The sequence below is a fragment of the Rhinolophus hipposideros genome, assembly GCF_964194185.1.
Source record: "Rhinolophus hipposideros genome assembly, chromosome: 12".
NCBI classification, from domain to species: Eukaryota; Metazoa; Chordata; class Mammalia; order Chiroptera; family Rhinolophidae; genus Rhinolophus; species Rhinolophus hipposideros.
The window spans coordinates 226,847-245,018 of NC_138058.1; the positions used below are offsets into that span (position 1 = coordinate 226,847).

General features: G+C 58.2%; 2 protein-coding genes across 13 annotated transcripts in view; one reads left to right on the forward strand and one right to left on the reverse strand.

Annotated features, from left to right (window-relative positions):
* Positions 1-11,664, forward strand: part of PSD4 (pleckstrin and Sec7 domain containing 4) — a 30,136-nt gene extending 18,472 nt beyond the window's left edge. For 5 of the 9 annotated variants that reach the window (XM_081069711.1, XM_081069714.1, XM_081069715.1 and 2 more), the window contains 14 exons: positions 902-1,111; positions 1,460-1,540; positions 1,673-1,982; positions 2,062-2,151; positions 2,607-2,650; positions 2,930-3,090; positions 4,026-4,096; positions 4,179-4,324; positions 4,754-4,898; positions 5,060-5,203; positions 6,610-9,073; positions 9,176-9,415; positions 10,353-10,482; positions 11,005-11,664. In XM_081069711.1, coding sequence (XP_080925837.1) covers positions 902-1,111; positions 1,460-1,540; positions 1,673-1,982; positions 2,062-2,151; positions 2,607-2,650; positions 2,930-3,090; positions 4,026-4,096; positions 4,179-4,324; positions 4,754-4,898; positions 5,060-5,203; positions 6,610-6,867 — 1,660 coding nt within the window. In that variant the 3' untranslated portion in view covers positions 6,868-9,073; positions 9,176-9,415; positions 10,353-10,482; positions 11,005-11,664. The remainder of the gene's footprint in view (positions 1-901; positions 1,112-1,459; positions 1,541-1,672; positions 1,983-2,061; positions 2,152-2,606; positions 2,651-2,929; positions 3,091-4,025; positions 4,097-4,178; positions 4,325-4,753; positions 4,899-5,059; positions 5,204-6,609; positions 9,074-9,175; positions 9,416-10,352; positions 10,483-11,004) is intronic. The other 4 variants (XM_081069717.1, XM_081069718.1, XM_081069712.1 and 1 more) reach the window with 3 other exon arrangements.
* Positions 11,665-14,161: 2,497 nt separating this feature from the next.
* PAX8 (paired box 8) overlaps positions 14,162-18,172 on the reverse strand; it is a 46,791-nt gene continuing 42,780 nt past the window's right edge. For 3 of the 4 annotated variants that reach the window (XM_081069086.1, XM_081069089.1, XM_081069087.1), the window contains one exon: positions 14,163-17,427. In XM_081069086.1, coding sequence (XP_080925212.1) covers positions 17,351-17,427 — 77 coding nt within the window. In that variant the 3' untranslated portion in view covers positions 14,163-17,350. Of the gene's footprint in view, positions 17,428-18,172 lie in introns of all 4 variants that reach the window. The other variant, XM_081069088.1, reaches the window with a different exon arrangement.

Consider the following 18,172-nt stretch of genomic DNA (forward strand, 5'->3'; position numbering starts at 1 on the left):
TTCTGATTTTATTTTAATAGCAGCTTTACTGAGATAAATTTACACACTGTACAGTTCACTCATTTGAAATGTGTAATCACATGACAATTTATTTTTGTTTAGTGCTTTTCCCCCCAAAGTGCCTCTCCACCTAGATGCCCTTATAGTAACGACAGTAACCGACGAGGTCATTTTTGTAAAGGTGTTCAGGGCTTCGTCAGCTGACCACCCAGACAGTTCTCTCTGGAGGCGCGCGCGTCCTCCTCACGCCCCGCGCCCCACTGCTCCTGGGAGGGGTGCCCCCAGTCCCCCAGCCATGCTTCCTGGTCTCACAGCATCACTCCCATGGACTTCATGAAATCGTAGGGACTTTTTAAACAAGATTTGTAATTTTGCTCTTCCATTATGTTTGTTCTGCCTCGCTGGGTGTGTCTGAGTCTCAGGACGCAGCGAGAAGTTACCGGCAAGGACACTGACCCCGCCAGGCCAGAGCCGGATGTGTTAAGTGGAGAGGGCAGTCTGTCAGTGAGCATTCTCGTACTATGGTTTCTGCTTCTCTGCACAGTTGCTCACTATGGCAGTGTGGACAATGACCATCCAGTAGACAAGGGTGCCTGGTTGTGATGTCACAGGGCAAACCGAAGGGTTGAGTAGAGATGGGACGCGGGGACTTCTGAGGTAATGTGTCTGTGGGGCTTGCCAGCTCACTCCTGTCCCGCAGTAAGGCCCTTTACCACAGTACAAGAAGGAAAAGGCTGGAAGCCACCTGAAGCTCATCTAACTTCCCATTCTTGCCTCCTCCACGTCTTTCTCAGCTCCAGAGCTAGCAGTGGGGGCTGGGGCTGGAGGGCAGGGAGTGGCAGGCAGGGACCCTGAAGGCCCCTCCATGACTTGACCAAGAACCCTTTCATGTCCATCCCAGTGGGAGTCTGATGACACCGACGGACTTTCCCAGGCCTCTGGAGAGCCCCATGCCCCAAGTGCAGCTCCCAGAGGAAGGCCAGAGGCCACAGGCTGGAGACAAGCTGGCTAATGGCGTTGGGACCGACAAGCTGGCCTGGGACCTGGCCTCTCGCCTCTATCGCCTAGAGGGCTTCCGAAAGTCGGAAGTGGCAGCCCACCTGCGGAAAAAGTAAGGGTCTCTGAGCCTGAGCAAGGCCAAGGGTGAGGCAGGACAAGCTCCCTCCACTGGCCACCCCTCCCTGTCCCTGTGTCCCTCCAGCTGACCTCTCACCCCATCATGCCTGTTCTGGTATCACCCTTTCTCATACCCGTGACCCAGCTTGGAGCCACTGGACTGGCAACTTTGCCTCTCTGCCCTGATCCCACGTATCTCTCCTACCCAGGAGACCAGACCCTGGTTGATCCTTGCCCTCTCAGCCCCCTAGACCCACCTGTCAGGCCTTGGGATGTGTGCAGACCTTGGGGCCCCTCTGTGCCTGTGGCCCCAGCCCAGCCCTGACCCCACTTCCCTCCACAGTGACGACCACAGCAGGGCTGTGGCTCAAGAGTACCTGTCTTTCTTCCAGTTTGGAGGCCAGAGCCTGGACCGTGCCCTCCGGTAACGCTCCGCCCTTTGGGGGTGGGCTGTGGGCTTGGGCCATGCCCTCCGGTAGCGCTCCGCTCTCTCTGAGGTTGGCTGCCGGTGACTGGGCTAGCAGCCCACCGGGGCCTGACTCTGGCTTCCGTGCAGGGGCTTCCTCCAGGCCCTGGTGCTCAGTGGGGAGACCCAGGAGCGGGAGCGAGTGCTGTACCAGTTCTCCCGACGCTTCCACCACTGCAACCCTAGGCTCTTCTCCTCAGTAGGTAGGAGGGCAGGGTTCCTGGGTGCGGTGGTTTGTTTGGGGGATGGTGAGAATTCTAGCATTTGGGGGTTACCCCACCCAGTGCGGGCAGAGGAAACGCGGGGTCTGGTTGTAGCCGCTTTCTCTCCACTCGGGGCAGATTCGGTCCACACCTTGACTTGCGCCATCATGCTCCTGAACACTGATCTGCATGGGCAGGTGAGAGGGTGGGGAGGCCGGGTGGGTCCCAGAGTGGCTGGCTGGAGGGTGCCAACTGTCCTTGTCTCCATGACCACAGAACATTGGGAAGAGCATGAGCTGCCAGGAATTCATCAGCAACCTGAATGGCCTGCAGGATGGTGGGAACTTCCCCAAGGAGCTGCTGAAGGTGTGACGCCCACTCGGGCCTGACTCTGCCTAAATGGCCTTGAGGGACAGGGCCTGTTTAGTGGAGGGACTGAAGCGTCTGCTGGGGTCTGTTAGTGTGTGCACGTTCTGTTCCCAGTGCCTACCCTGGACTCTGGGGCTGGGCCTGAATGCCCATTGAGCTTCTAGCCCTTCCCACTCTGTCAACCCCCAGCAAGCAGGACGGCATGTGGCTGATTTCATTTCCCTTGCAGAGAACTAGTTCAGGCTTCACTCACCTCAGGCTGGGACTACAACCGCTGTGGTCATCTTGTGTCTCCAGCTCCCCCCACAGTGCACGGAGCTCGGCAAATGCTCCATAAGTTGTCACGTGTGTGGGGAGCGCGGATGGGCTCCTTCCTGCTCAAGGGAGGAAAGCAGACCCCCTCCATCAGATAAAGTTGGGCTCCTCGGTCCACCTGTTTGCTTCTGTTTCAGAGCCTGTATTGGTCTATCCGAAGTGAGAAGCTGGAGTCCGCGGTGTAAGTGAGAGCCCTCCCCAGCCCTCCAGGACTCTGGGCAGTGCCTCTCAGAGTGGGGTGGGGCCAGTCTCAGAGTGGGTACAGCCCAGGTGACACCTGGGGTTGCTGGAGGCGGAGGCTTGGGGGCATGACAGGAACTGATGGGTTGGCTTGGAAGGACTCCTTCTGGGTACCCTGGGGTGTGGCTCCCCAGCAAGACAGGGTGGGGTTGCTGAGGCAGTGTGCACCTCCTGGTGGCCTCTGCACAGTCAGTACCCCAGCCAGATTGTCTCTGTCCAGGGACGAGGAAGACGCGGCCAGACCCGAGAAGGCCCAGCTGAGTACCCTGGCCGGCAAGATGAGCAACCTCTTCCTCCAGCTGGCCCATGACCCCACAGTGCCCACGTACAAGCAGGGCATTCTGGCTCGAAAGATGCATCATGACGCAGATGGCAAGAAGAGTGGGTGTCTGCTGTTGTGGGGGCCTTTGTGTGGGGAGGGTGTGGGGGGCAGCATTGCTCAGGGACACCTGCTGTGTGCACGGTTGAGGACAGGCAGCCCACGTTCCTTCCTCGACGGTGACTGTGTACTGTATAAGGCGCCTTGGGGGAGGGGGAGTGTGCAGATACAAGAGGGGCCTAGCGTTTCTATCCCTAGAGCCCTGTGGTGAGGCAGGGTCTGAGTGGTATCTTGGGGCTAGTCAGGTATGGGGTGTGGAACGGGGTTTTGTTTCGGGTGGGATGTGGGGGGCAGAATGGTTACGGCGTCTGGAAAACAGTGGGATCGGGGCTGAATCTTAGAGGGTCTGGGTATTGGAGGTTGAGCAGAGGGCGTACCCCACAGAGAGGAGCAGGCAGTTTGCTGCAAACATGGGGTGTGTGAAAGAATGGTGGGAGATGCACAGAGCTTCACTGCAGAAGGCTGGAGGCTTTAGAGCAGGGCAATCATGGAGTCCCAGATGGGGCTGGTGGACACCAGCCAGGGAGTGAGCATTCCACGGGCCTGAGCGAGGCCAGGGCTCACTGCAGGGAGACCACCTTCTCCTGCCCAAGGGCATGAGGCTAAGGGATGGGTTTACAAAGTGGAGGTCACCTTGCAGAGGGACCAGAATGATGTCTGAGCAGCGCTGTGCTTGTGGGTGGGTAGAGGTGTCCGGAGAGGGGATGGCCTGCCTGAAAGTCACATGTGTTGTAAACAGTTCTAGTCTGTTTTGGTTTCCACGTGACTGCCTGTGTGAGATATGGTCCGTGCGTGTTTGTGACTGTGTGTGTTTTTACATCTGTGTGTTTATGTGCACTTGGGTGCTGGGGGGCTGAGCTGGTGTGAAGGGTGGGTGGAGGGCCTGGGGGTGTCTGGGTGGGGTGCCCCCACCCACCTGTGTGCTCTCCTGGAGCAGCGCCATGGGGCAAGCGCGGCTGGAAGATGTTCCACACCTCGCTTCGAGGGATGGTCCTCTACTTCTTGAAGGTAGGAAGGGGGTATACACCCAGATGGGCAGGGTGGGCAACTGATGAACAGCTCTTTCCTGAGTCGCTGTGCCCTGTGGCAGGGAGAGGACCAGGGCCCTGAGGGGCAGATGGACGAGCCTGTGGGGGTGCACCACTCACTGGCCACACCGGCCACCCACTACACCAAGAAGCCGCACGTCTTCCAGCTGCGGACTGCCGACTGGCGTCTCTACCTCTTCCAGGCACCGTGAGTCGGGTGGGAAGCAAGCAGAAGAGCCCCGGCTTCCTATCCCTGAGCCCTGCTCACCTCTGGTGGCTTCTGGCCTTGCCCTGGTGGAGCTGCCAGTTGAGCAGCACACCTCAGATGGGCAGCGAGAAGGGTGCCGCGGCCCACCCTGCCAGTGTGTCAGTCTCCTCCTTGCAAGCCCACGTCAGTCAGCCTGCCATTCCAGGAAGTCACTAACAGTTGTCATGCTTTGATATTTGATGTAAAATCTGTTACCTTCCCTGATTTTCCTCTTTGGTGGATGAGCAAGACCATTGGCACAGGTCAACCTCTCTGCCAGCTTCAGGGTTCTGGGTTCTGAACCGCTGTGAGAACACGAGAGGTGGGGGGTGGGAACGGCGACAGCTCCGACCCCAGGGCCCTGGGGACACACGGCCTCTGCATCCACAGCACTGCCAAGGAGATGAGTTCCTGGATCGCACGCATCAACCTGGCCGCGGCCAGGCACTCAGCGCCGCCCTTCCCCGCTGCTGTCGGCTCCCAGCGCAGATTCGTGCGGCCAATCCTACCCGCCGGCCCGACCCAGAGCTCCCTGGTGCGGCCTTGGGGCGGGAGGAGCACGGCGGGAGGGTGCAGGATGGGTCGCGGGGTGCAAACGGACCGAGGACAGAAGCGCGTGGCTGCGCACCTGGCCTAGGGAGGGGGAGGGGCTGCTTCTCCCACCGTGCCCCCCCCTCAACCCCCTCCCGCTCCCAGGAGGAGCAGCATCGATCCCACGAGAACTGCCTGGATGCCGCCGCCGACGACCTGCTGGATCTGCAGAGGAACTTCCCGGAGCGGCGGGGCCGCAGCCGCGAGCTGGAGGAGTACCGCCTGCGGAAAGAATACCTGGAGCACGAGGTGCGGTGCTGGCCGCGTCCGCCCCCTTGTGGCCGCTCCCCGCCCTGCAACCTGCGCTTGGGGCCGCTTGGGGCGTGAGGTGCTGTGTGCGCGCAGGGTGTGTCCTCGGGTCCGGGGACACTGAGCAGCCGCTTGTCTGAAACACTCTTAGGGACTTTACTTTTATAATTTTTTTCCTCCTAAGTTGAACGGAAAAACTATCTTAGCTGAATTATTTCTCCTAATGCCTATCTAATAGTAACAGGCTGTATTACTTGCCTGGATTACCTTGTTAAAATATCTAACAACTCTGGGGTAGGGACTATGATCCTCATTTTATAGATGAGGAAACCAAGGCACGGAGAGATCAAACAAGTGTTCCAGCCTGGTAAATTTACGTGCTTCTCCAGTCATTTGCAGTCTTGACTAAGAAATGACCTTTATTAGCTCTATGACCCATGCTGCGATGTTTTAACCCCTCTCCCCCACTCAAATTCTGCTTTGGCCTGACGTCAGTCATATTCTGGGACCTGAGCAGGAGGGGTAGGTGAGGGGCAGTGTGACAACAGAGGGGTCAGAGGCGATCCAGAGGCAGAGAAGGGAGCATCCGTGTTGCCTGCCGGCTGTGCCCACTGAACCCTGGGACTGCCCTCTCCCTTCCTGGCTGTTGCTGTCCTGTGCCCCACCCGACCTCCCAGGCTGGGATGGTGACCCAGTGGGATGGAGGGAGGGAAAGCACTGAGCAAACTGGGAACCAGATCTGGGGGGGTGCTCGTGACAGAGGCCTTAGGAGTGCTGAGCAGATGAGGGCAGTTGTCATCACATTCTCCAGATGCCGGTTGTCAAAATGCTGTTCAGGGCAGATGGCCGCCGTCTATATAGCTGCACAGATCTCAGGCCTGCTGGGCCATGGATCTCTCCGTGCCTGGGAGCTGTTACGTGTTTCCCCGAAAATAAGACCTAACCAGAAAATAAGCCCTAGCATGACTTTTCAGGATGCTCGTAATATTAAATAAGCCCTAATGTGTCTTTTGGAGCAAAAATTAATATAAGACCCGGTCTTATTTTTGAGGAAATACAGTAGGGCTTATTTTATATTACGAGCATCCTGAAAAATCATGCTAGGGCTTATTTTACGGTTAGGTCTTCATTTCAGGGTAACACGGTAGTTCCAACGCTACCCCATGTGGGCTGATCATATTATAATCCTGTCCAGGGAGCGGCAGGTCTGTAACACACCTTGCTGTGTTCTGTAGAAGCTGGTTGCTCAGGCATGACACAGACACTAGCCATCGATCCAGCTGTCTTTCTGCAGAAGTCCTTACCTCCATAGCTCCCTGTGCACCTGAGCTATCTGTCCCTCTCAGTTCCCGCCTCCTCCCCTCCTGGAGCCAGGTGGTGCTAAGGTGGGGGTGCCTGTGTTGCAGAAAACCCGCTATGAGATGTATGTGCAGCTGCTGGTGGCCCGTCTGCACTGCCCCTCGGATGACCTAGACCTGTGGGAGGAGCATCTGGGGAGGGAAACTGGAGGCACGCAGGAACCCAAACCCAGCCTGAAGAAGTCCCACTCCAGCCCGTCCCTGCAGCAGGATGAGGCCCCCAGCACAGCCAAGGTGAAGCGCAACATCTCAGAGCGTCGGACCTACCGGAAGATCATCCCCAAGCGGAACCGCCATCACCTGTGAAGCAGTCACTGCACAGACTGGCTCTGCTCTGGGGCACCCCCGGGATGAACCCTGTGGGGAGCCCTCAGGGGCCCAGGGTGGGGTGAGGCCCCTCCCTCCCTGAAGGGCAGCTTCCTGTCTGAGCTTTCCAAACATTGCTGTGCTTGCGCCCTCCGCGTCAGGTCCTCAGCTGCCCCAGGCCCTGGACACTCCCGAGGTGGGAGGGATGTCAAGGATTGGGTTGCACTCCTGCAGTTTGCCCATGTCACCCTCCACCCCTCTAGAATCCAGAGGGCCCCCGGTTCCTGGGCCTGGGGGCAGCTCAGCAGTTGTTTGAGACTTAGCATAGTGGGCCCTGAGCTTCCAGGAGAGCCTGGGCATCAGAGGCCATGAGGACGGTCTTGCTCTGGGAATCAGGTGACCTTCTGGGCAAGGCCCTGGAAGACCACAGCCAGCCTCTTGTGGCTGAGGGAGCAGCGTCATTCAGGCTTCCCATGGAGGGGACAGCTTTCTAGGCAGGGCTCAGTGAGGCTAATCTGGAACCTGGGCCTTTGTTTCCTCTTCTGAACTACCATGGTCCCTGTGTGCCAGCGGCAAATGGGAGAGGCCCTGCCTCCCATGCCCAATTGCTAATCAACAGAGCAGAGCCAAAAGCCAAAAGGTGGGGGCTCCGGAGCTCTGCAGGAAGCCCTAGAACAAGGGGCCTTTGTGTCCCCAGAGCCAGAACGGAGGCCCAGACCCCCTCACACACACCCCATCCCTTAAAGCTCCATTCCCCAAGGCCACCAAGCCTCCTGCCCTGGGGGCCCCTTCCCTCCTGCCCTGCCCAGGCGGGAAGTCCCCTTGAGCTGCCCTCTGGCTGCTCCCAACTGGACCTACTATGGAGGGGGATGGCATTCAGGACACTTGGATCTGCGGCTGTGCCTGTGGGAAGGAGGCTGGGCTGAGGAGCAGCCACCATTGTTTCTGTTCACCCAAGTGTGCCTGCAGGCTGCCCGCCGAGCGGGGCCTCTCTGCTGCCCACCTGCCACCTGCTGGCGGATGCACTGCCTCTCTAGCCTTCCTGCAGGCCCTCCTCCCGTCCTTGCTTGTAACCAGCCCTGGGACCTGGAACTCCACCAAGAGGGGCTGGCCTTGGGGGGCATGAGAGGTGTCTGACCAGGGACTGGGGCTGCGCAATGCACCCAATGGTGTGTAATAAATACAGACCAGTGAAAGAGGTGTGCACAAGTGTGTGGGGAGGGGAGGATCAGGCAGCTCTGGGCAGCTGGGGCCACCTGCGGGTGTCAGGTTGCCTCCCTGTGCCCTGCGGGCACACGTGTGTCTGCATGTGTGTAGAGCACTGTTCGTGTGCAGGAGTGACATTTACGACTGTCAAAGCCGGAGGGGACCTCAGAATCATTCACCCACTCCTTTAGTTACTTCACAAATATTGGCCACTTTTCATGGGCCGGTACTAGGGGACTCAAAAATAAAAGGAACATGTCCCTGGCATACCAGAGGTGACAGTGCTGCCCTCTGGTTCTCAGCTGTTGGCACACTCGTTTTGCTGGGGCGGCGAGCTGAAGACACAGGGGTTTGGATCTGTGGTCTGGGTCCAGGGCGGGGCATGCGCTCCTCGGGCCTCCTGGGTAGCTGTGTGTGCAGTTCGCGTAACAGCCCAGCAGCGTCCGACTGCATTACTGAGTGGACGTGACTTGGCCCAGGACTGGTGCTTACAGCTCAGTGGACTTGAGTGAGTTATTGGCCCCCGCTGGCCACGTAGCCTTATTTGTAAAACTGGAATAAAGGCAGAGGTTTGTGTGCATGCGTGCATGTGTAACACTCGATGCTTCTTTGCTCATGTACGACTGGCACCTCTCTTCATCTGGGCATGTGATGCCTGCAGAGCCAGGGATGGTGGCTGCCAGGCGCCCTGCTGAGCCTGCAGCCTAGGCGGGCAGACTGTGTTGTTGTGCTGCAGTTATGACAGGTGGCCACTGGGTGGCGGGCTTGCACCTTTCTAGCTCGGAGGCCCAGGTGTCCTGCTGCCTCCTGGGCTCTGGGAGCGCAGCTCAGTCTATCCTGATACCGCCAGAACCAGTAGTGGCCTAGGCCCGGCCTGCCACATCCAGACACGTCTCTACCACACAGAGGGAGGGACTTCAGCATCTTCATGCAGATGAAAGCAAAAATGTTTCTGGAGCCTTACGGGCCGAGGCTGGACTCTCCCACAGAATTGTCCCAGGTTATCTACGAAAGTGAAAATAGCCCCAATCCTGGGTGTTGGGCGGGTCAGACCCACAGGCCTGGATCTGACCTGCTTGCCTCCCCACCCCTTTTCCTACAGGATATGGGTCGGTCCATCTCTGCAGGAGCAGACAGCACAGGTTTTGGAGATGAGCTTGGTTCCAGGGCCCTGCGCCGCCCGCCATTACCTTTCCTGGTCTCAGCATCTCTGCTCGGGCTGGCTTTGTGCTGAGGGCAGCATCAGTCTGTTATTCACCAGGCACCAGGGAAGAGTAGCCAGTCACTAAGGCCCAGGCCTGGGTGCACCCTCTGGGGGCTCAGACTCAGATGCAGACAACAGGTAGGGTGTATCAGAGTTGGAAGGAGCTGGGCTGCAGGGTGGAGGGAGGCGATGAAGGGGTCGCGGGGGGCTGAGGCCAGCTGGGAAGGGACCTCGCATGCAGCTCCCCTGAGCTTGGTTCTGAATATGGCTGGAGACCATCTATGCTATTAGTGCAACTCTTCTATAAGTCAAAATAAAAAAAACGAAAAGGGGAAAGAGACAGTGGCTGGGAGCCTCGGGATGAGCTGGCAACCCCACAGCGGGCTGCCTCCACCCTGTCCTCCAGGCGCTCGCTCTTAGGGGTTTCCTGAAGGCCAGGCTCCTTGCGATCACTCCTCCCCCTGTCCTCTGCCTCCATCTCTTCCTGGTGCCCATGCCCTCACCGTTAGCAATGGCTTGTACCTTTACCTATCTGCTTCTCATCCCTCCTCCTGCCTGCACCTATCTGCATTGCTGAAACTGAGCCTGCCTGCTGCTCTGCCGCCACGTCTGTGCCCCTCAGGGGTCCCGGCTGTGTCCATGTACTGTGCACCCCCTTCATCATCTTGCCTTGTGAATACCTTCAGGTGTCACCACCACGAAGGGAAAGGTGGTCTTTCCAGCTGTCTCCTTCCCTCACCTGGCTCCTTGCTCCTGCTCATACCTTGCAAACTGGCTTCCTCCAGACCCTCCCTAAAATGCCACCACCAGAGAGGAGCCACTGATGACCTTTCATCATCAGATCCAGTGTCTTCTCAGCCTTCAGCCCATCCCCTTTTGGTGACCTTTGGCCCTATCAGCCACATGACCTGTCTGAGCTGCACAAGACTAGTGTGATGTGGCCTCGGCAGTAGGCCCTGGAGTGGATGGCCTGGGAGCGGTCCCAGCTGTCCCTTACATCTGACCAGTTACTTAGCCTCCTTTGCTCGTTTGTTTTTCTCTGTGAAAGGGAATGATAACACTGCTTATGTTACAGGGCTCTTGGAGGATTAGGTGGGGCTGTGCATGTAAACGTGCAGGAACGATGTGGGCGCGGGAGGAAAATGGGCAGGCCAGCTGGCAGCACACAGCCTCTGGACCTTGGCTTGGGCTGCACCCTCGGATATGTGAGTCCCCTTCCAGTCTGGTGTCTGTACTCAAGTCACAAGTCTCAACTCAGATGGGCTTTAGCAGGAAAGGACCTTCATTGGTTCCAGTAACAAGACAAACTGCATGCAAGTGAGGCTTACCCCAGGGCTCCTAGGCCAATGAGGCAGGAGCCGCCTCCTGGTCCAAGATGGCCCAGCAACTCCCAAGACCTCCTCTTCTGGGCACAAATCCAGTACACAGGCAATATCTACTCCTTCGGGATTGCAGAAGCCAATTACTAGGGCCAAGGGCTTCAGCCAGTCAGAGCCCATCTTCTGAGATGGGAGTAGGGTGGGGAGGAGGCAAAACCATCAAAGGATAGGGACTGGGACCAGCTGTGGAGAAATTCTGAGTCCTACTAGGAGCGGGAGGGGGAGAAGCCACAGATACCCAGAGGCGACCTCCTCCAGGAAGCCTTCCTTGAGCTCTCTTCCCAGTTACTATCTATCACAGCGAGTCTGTAAGTCTTTCCATCCGTCCCCTCCTTTCTCATTTCCCAGGAGAAGAGTCAGGCTGGTTTCCACAGCATCCCCAGGACCTTGTTCGGGACCTGACACCTAGAGTTGAAAACCGTGAGCCTCAAGCTTTGTTCTCCCCAGCCCCCAGCACTTCTGTCCTGCATGTCTATTTCCTGTCTTTGCTCTCAGACTCCTGAACTCAGACTCCACAGGTCTGGCTGCCTGCAAGACGCTGGGAAGCTGCGGGGGACTCTCCTAAACTGAGCCTTCCATCCCATGTCTGTTCTGACTTTCAGACCCGCAGTTGTAACTGCCTGCAGGACTTGGCCCCTCGATACATCCTCCTGGAAATAGTCAATTTCTGGACAGATGTTACTTATGACACCTAAGTCTGAGCTTGTACTGATTGTGTGACAGCTCGCCTCCCACTTTGACAGACAGCACACCAGGACAGTGAGGGCCCTGGAGGCAGACAGGCCTTCTGTTTTCTGGTCTCTTTGTCCCCATCTGGTGTGACTGGCACAGGGTCGGGAGGCCAATGCACAGAGAATCAAGGGCTCCCTCAGCCAGCACAAGAGCCGGGCCCGCAACCGGACAGCCCTTTCACCTGGCCACCGAGACTCAAAGCCCATGTGCGTCCCCTCACAGTGTCACCCCGGTCCTGAGGCTCTGTCTCCTATTTGTACTTTGCTGATTTACTGCACTCCCTGTAAGCTGTCCCAAACTCCCCATGGAATAAGGTGGGGAATGCATTAATATTTACGATAACATAAACAGAATGTCAATGTGTGTGTGTGTCCTAGGAGGGACATTCCTGAAGTGCAAGGACCATGTTTGTTTGTATAGTGCCTGGCACGGCGTCACGCTGAGGCTCCACAAATGAGTTTTGATGAAGCCGAGAAAGGGACTGGGTTCATGAAGACACAGAGGGGTGGGCCTCCACTGGGCCTCATGCAAATCTCCGAGCAAGGGCCGCCCTGCCCCCGCCTCCCCCTGGCCTCCACACACTGCCCGCACGGCGCTCTCACACGCCCCTCCTGCCACAAGTACCCATAGCCACACTCACACACTTCACCTGACACACCCACCGCCCGGCCCGCAGGCCTGTCTGGGGCCTGGCAGCAGCACGTGGTGTCAGGAGATGCCAGCGGCTGAGCCCTTGGAGGTGTTGTCCCCAAGCGTGCCTTGGCGCTGTGGGGGCCTCCAGCCAGGCGGGGACCAGGCAGAGGGAGGGGGAGGAGAAGCTGCAGAACTCCAGATGCCGTAGTTACAAAGAGGACAGAGGCAATGATCCTTCAAATTGCCACATCTGTATAATCTGCCTTTTATTTTCTGCTTCATGAAGTTTTATTTCCTATTATTTATTCACCTCCCCGCCCTGCCCTCCCCCACCTCGTTCCTCAGCAGGAGACATGCTCAGATGGGCCCTGAGCCCTGGCCTGGGTGGGCCACCCCCAGCCCAACCCCACTTGACCGCCCTTACTCCCCCCCCAGCTGACTGCCTGAGAAGGCTCCTGCTCCCCTCCCTCGTGTTTCCACCCCTGCAGATCCTCCCTCCTCCCTCCAAGTAGAGCTGGAGGAAAGGGGGATGGGCAAGGGGTCAGGCAGGGGAGCCTTGTCCCCAAAGCCCCACCATTGGCATCACCCCTGAGCCGGAGCTTATGGGGAGGAAGACCCAAAACCTGGAATTCAGCTTCTTCCCTGCCCTCTCCGCCCAGGACCCTCCTCTCTTCCTCCAGCTCCTTGGACCTGTGGTCAGGGAGCTGGGCTGGCCCCAGCCTGGTGAGGGGGCTGGTGAAATGGGAAAAGGGTTACCAGACACCACCCTGCGGGGAGGGGCAGCTTCTGATGTGGTTTGAGGCCCTGACCCCGACCCCGCCCACTGTCGAAACAATGAGCAGTTCTTGTCTGGGGGTGCAGGCTGGAGGGGTGGAAAAGGACTCACACATTTTGTGTCTGCTTGCCTAGCACCCTCCTCATGACCCCCTGGGACACAGAAACACAGGAGAAAAACCCTTTCCCAGGAAGAGGGTCCCACTTCAGGCCCCAGGCTGAGGGTCTGCGGTTGGTCCCCAGCGGCTGCTTCTTGGAGGAGACAGGGTTCCCACAAAGGCCTGGGAGGGCGAGGGGTGTGCACACAGCCCCCCACAGCACACAACTCACTCCTCTGTGCTCATTCGTGGCTTTCCCACCTGGCTCTGCAAGTGACTGTCATGAAAGCCTCACATCTAAGCTCTGCCGGTTTTTAGTTTCTTTTGTTTTTTTGTGAGGGGTGTAATCCAACTGGATTCACCTTCTTATCTCCTAGGTGCCTGTCACAGGGTCTGGCGCACAGGAGGTGGTACATGAAAGACTTTCGAATGAATGAGTGTGACTTCTCCTGCCCAGCCTGTATTAACTGTGGCTGGTGAGCCCCGGCTCTGCCCCAGCCTGGCCACCTTTGGACGCGTGCTGTAGCTCAATGAGCTGAGACAGGACCCCAGGGCCCCCACCGCACCCCAGGGACCGGATGCCAAATGTGAGAACGTGGTTTGCCCGTGGTGTTTAGCGGAAAGTTACTTGGGGCGTTGGGAGGAAGAGGGCTTCACGCCTGACCCAGTCAGATGAGCCACATTGCCGTTCCCTGACACAGGCGACTGTGGGATCAGTGTTAGGACTGGACGTCACCCTGGCCCAAGCCTGGTATTTCACAGCTGAGGGAACAGGGTCCCCAAGAATTGTCAGTGGGGAGGCAACACCCCAGGCCCAGGCTCTTTAGCAGAGGGGTGGGGGTAAGGGAGATGACCTGATGACCCGGGCTGGTTAGGAGGGCAATAACTAATAGGCTCCAGTGACCCCACCCCACCCCCAGCTCGGGCCCTGCGGGGGCTAGCCGAGCAGCCGCCCTTGTCCTGCGGGTCCTGGCTGCTTCCTCCCTCCGTGCCTTTCTCTTTTTCCCTTTGGTAGGAGATGAGTTTCCATTCAGACCGAGCTCATCCCTTACGGAGAGTTTCTTTCCTGCTGCACTGAGGTCCCTGGGTGGTTGGTAGATTGGGGTACATGTAGGGGAACCGATGTCGCCCCCACGAGGCGGAGGCATGCAAAGGCAGCTTGCCATTGGTGGAGAGATGAAGAAGCCAGAAGCTGAGTTCCCAGCCAGGTTCCCAAGTTCCCAGACTGTGCTGCCTATCAGTGCTCCCCCTCCCAGACAAACACAAAACCAATGCACAGACATTTATTTATAAATGTGCTCATCTCCCATCCCAGGCAGCCCCTCCGGATTTCAGATTTCGGGGGCAGCATCTGTGTGACTGTGGCACGTGGGCCTGGGCTGGGGGGAGGAGAGGAAGGGGGAGGGGTCTTGGTGCAGTGGGGTGCTAGCTCCATGGTGGCGCTGGTTTGATTTATCCCTAATGAGCTCTCAGCACTTGGCTGCTCCCGGCCTCCCGCGGCCCAACCCCCGACTCCACAACAGCCCCTGGATCAGAATGAGCCAATTTCCACACTGCACAGTCCACTTCACTCACGGGAAGTCACATTTCCCTGGTTGGGCTGTGGGCAGCGTCTCGCTCCCCAGGCTGGCCCGCTGCCACCGGCACAGACAGAGGTGCTGGGCCCCTATCCAATGCCCCACTCCCCCTCCAGGAGACCAGAGTTCCCCCACGCCCCCAAGTCTCCAGGCACCTCCCTGTAGCTTGGTCCTGGCCCCTGCTACCTGGAAAGAGTAGGAGAAGGTGCTATCCAGGGAGGAAGCTGACTGGAGGGGACACATCGGCCCTCCCTGCTACCTCGAGCTTTCTCCAGGAAGCTGGGTGCCCAGCTCCGTTTGAGCGGCTTAGAGATTGGAGGTGAGCTGATGGTGGCATGTGCCTGTGTGAGAAGCGTGGAGTGAGTAGGTCTCTGCCATGAGAAGGTGAAGGTCCTGTTTGTCCCCAGTGCCTCAAGGAGCCGAAGGAAGAGAAGAAGGTAGTGAGGACACAAGAAGTCAGAGAGAAGGGGATAGAGAAAGGGCGTTTCCTGAGCTGGGCCATTCCCACACCCTGGGGACACAAAGACCTCTCAAATGGTGGCAGCAAAAGGAATAATTGCTTTGGACACAGTGGAAGAGCGACTGGGATTAGAAACAAAAAGAGGTTAACAAAGGAAGGAGAAGGCGGTGAGAGAGGAGGTGGCCTCTGTGAACAGGGAGTGTGCCTTCACCAGAGTCACGAACACGGTCAGCTCAGTTCAGTCATTGCTGTAGGAAGGTGACGTGCAACCTGGGCACAGGGACATCAGGCCTCCTTCAGATGGGGGCTCTTCATGACCCAAAGGCTGGAGAGGGGAGACTTAGGGAGGTGTGGGTCAGCCTGGCACTCCTCCTCCAGGATCTGATGCTGACGTGTGGGCCTCTCCTCCAGGACAGCTTGCCTGCTGGGCTGGGAGCAGGTGGCAGTGCCCTAGGTGGCCAGTAACTGTCCCCACAGGCGCAGTGCCTGAGGCCTCGGCACAACCCTGGCCATGTCCAGACACTGCAGGCCTCAGGCAAGGGTGCAGATTCGGCCTTAGGTCAGGGCTCAGTCCTATGAATGACCTTGAAAAGGTCATCTCTCATTCTCAGTTTCCCCAAGTGTAAATGGGGCCAATATCCAGAATCAGGAAAATGGATATGGACAAGCTTTCCAAACAGAAAGACACTTAGGCGATGTGAGGGCTGTCATAACTTCCAAGGGTGAGGGAGCCCCAGCCCGGGAAAGGTGTGTGGGGAGGGAGCAGAGCGGCGCCCTCCGCAGGCCTGTGTGGGCAGTGGCATTAGCTCCCCTGCCTGAGCTGTCCCAGGGTTCAGAGTGTGCCTGGCACAGGAGGGGCAGGAAAGGATATACTGAACCATGTCATTCACAGCACAAGCGCTGCCCAAGTCCCTTTGCCATTCAGCATTGGAGAGGGCCAGCCCCGGAGGCTCCCTGGGTGCCCTGCATCTCAGTGATTCATGGGTAGGGTTCCCTGTGGCCCCAGGAGTAGGTGGGGGCTGCCTCAGGGCCTCAGATGCAGAGGTTCAGGAGTGCAAGGAGCCTCAGGCATAATGGGGTCCAGTGCCACTGCCAGGCTCGTAGCCAGAGGGGAGTCCTGCTGTTAAAGGACCAGCCTCATCTTGCACCCCCTCAGAAGAGACAATGACCAGCTTCCTCTGTGGGAGGGTCCCCCCACCCCGTGGCTCCATGCTCTCATTGGTGAGCACCCTGGCCTTTCCTGTCTCCCAGCTTTGCAGTCCCCGGGGTGTTGTGTGTGCTGGGGGTGAGGACGCCTTCCCTCCGACTCAGCCTGCACACACCACCAGCTTACAGCTGCCTCTGTGCCCCATGCCCAGGCAGGCGGTCACCGCCTCCACACTGATTCTGTTTGGGTGGCTACAACTGGCTGGGACTGTCCCTGTGCTTATTTTATACTTGCATTTTCTGCAAGTATACAAAGCTGCAGGACACAAAGCATGGGCTAGGGGGAGTGCGGCGTGGCACAAGTTACAGCGGGGGATCCAGTCCCAGGGATTCCCAGGCAACCCCGGAGTCTGAAATGGAGTCGTGGTTTATTGAGTTGAGCGGCAATGGTGGGCAGGATTTCAAAAAAAGAAGCAGCGAGGAGAGAAGCCCAGCACGGCAGAGGGACAATTCACTGAGAGGCCCAAGTGCACAGAGGGAAGCGGCCCACACAGAGCTGCATTTACAGTATTTACAATCAGGCCTTGGGACACGAGTCTGGGCAAGTGGGGCAGAGAGGGAACCTACATCGCTGGCTGGGGTGATGGGGGTCTCCTTGCTGGGGCCTCCTTGGTAGGGCTCTGGGGGCCACAGGGGGTCTGCGCCTGTTCTGCCTGGGCCCTTTGGGAACTCTGTCTCCCGCCGTGACAAACCCGTGCTCTTGGCATCCCAGCAGCAGACAAGAGGAGGCCCCCTGACCACCGCTAGAGCTTCCGGTTGACTAGACCCAGCACTCAGCCTGTGGCCAAGGTGGGGGGCAGGGGTAGGAGGGGCCAAGCAGGCCAGAGCCTCAGCTCTGGGGCAGCCCTGCAGGAGGGACCCTCAGGGTGGCTGTGACGTGGGATGGACAAAAGGACAGCTGGGGCCCTCAGCCCACTGTGGGCCCTGCTGCCATACGTCTGGAGCTCTGGGCCGTACCTGTCCCCCCACATTTCTCGTTCTGTGTCTTTTGGGATGGGACTCCTGCCCTCACTGGAATCTTGGAGGAGAGTCCGGCCTTCTCCGAAGTCGTCCTGTGTCTCATGGTTCATTAAGTCAACCACACAGGGAGTGACCCTCAAGGCTGGACTTGTGATTTTCATGTAATAAATAAAGATTCCTTTCGGTGCCGCTCTGGGGCCTGTCTCAAGCCGGGTCCTCTTGCTGCCCCAGTATTCCCACTGTCCCCATGGTGACTACAGATGGTCAAAGGCTGTGGCGGTCGTGGGTGGTGCACTTGGTCTCGGTGTGGAACTGTAATAATACGGGGAACCTGGACACGGCAGAAAGTAACAGCAATGCACTGATCAGAATGGGCCACGGCTCCGCAGCCACCAGGCTCTGCGGACCTTTTAGACACCACGCTAACCACTGACCCCACCTGTCCCAGAACACAGCCCATCTCCTCTCCACTGGTTTCCTCCTCTGACCCAGGCCCCTAAGACTGCTGTGACCTTCCCTGCCCTTGTTTCAGGGAGATAGCAACCGAGAGCAGTGATGTCTGGATAACCACACACACTGGGGGACCATAAGGGTCTCCCCAGCTTTGCTCAGAGGCCACAGAATCTTCCTCCTCAGAACCAGAGGGACTGAAACCCCGACTGGTCAAGGGGACCATGGGTTTGAGGGTCTCCACAGGGAAGGGGGGCTCTGTGAGGGGTGCCTGACCCCCCATGTCTCAGTGCGCTCAGCACTTATGGCTAAACTGGACAGAAAGGTGGCTTGGAGTTGAAGTCATCTGGCAAACAGAGCCCAGGTCAGCCACCACCTCTGCAGCCATTTCTGGACTGCCAGGAGGTAAGGGGAGCGAGGGAGGGGGAGGGGGTCTTGGGGGACGAACAGTCTTGCCAGGCCTGTAACCATGCCCACAAGGTCAGCCACACTCGCACGCTGCTTCTGTGGGGCCCAGGTCAGCTCGAGGTCACCACCCGGAGGGCTGAGTGCGGTTCCCCAAGTTCCCCATTTCTGGGGCTTGGTTTCCTGAAGAACTTCCCTGTGCACCTCAGGCTCTGAGTGAG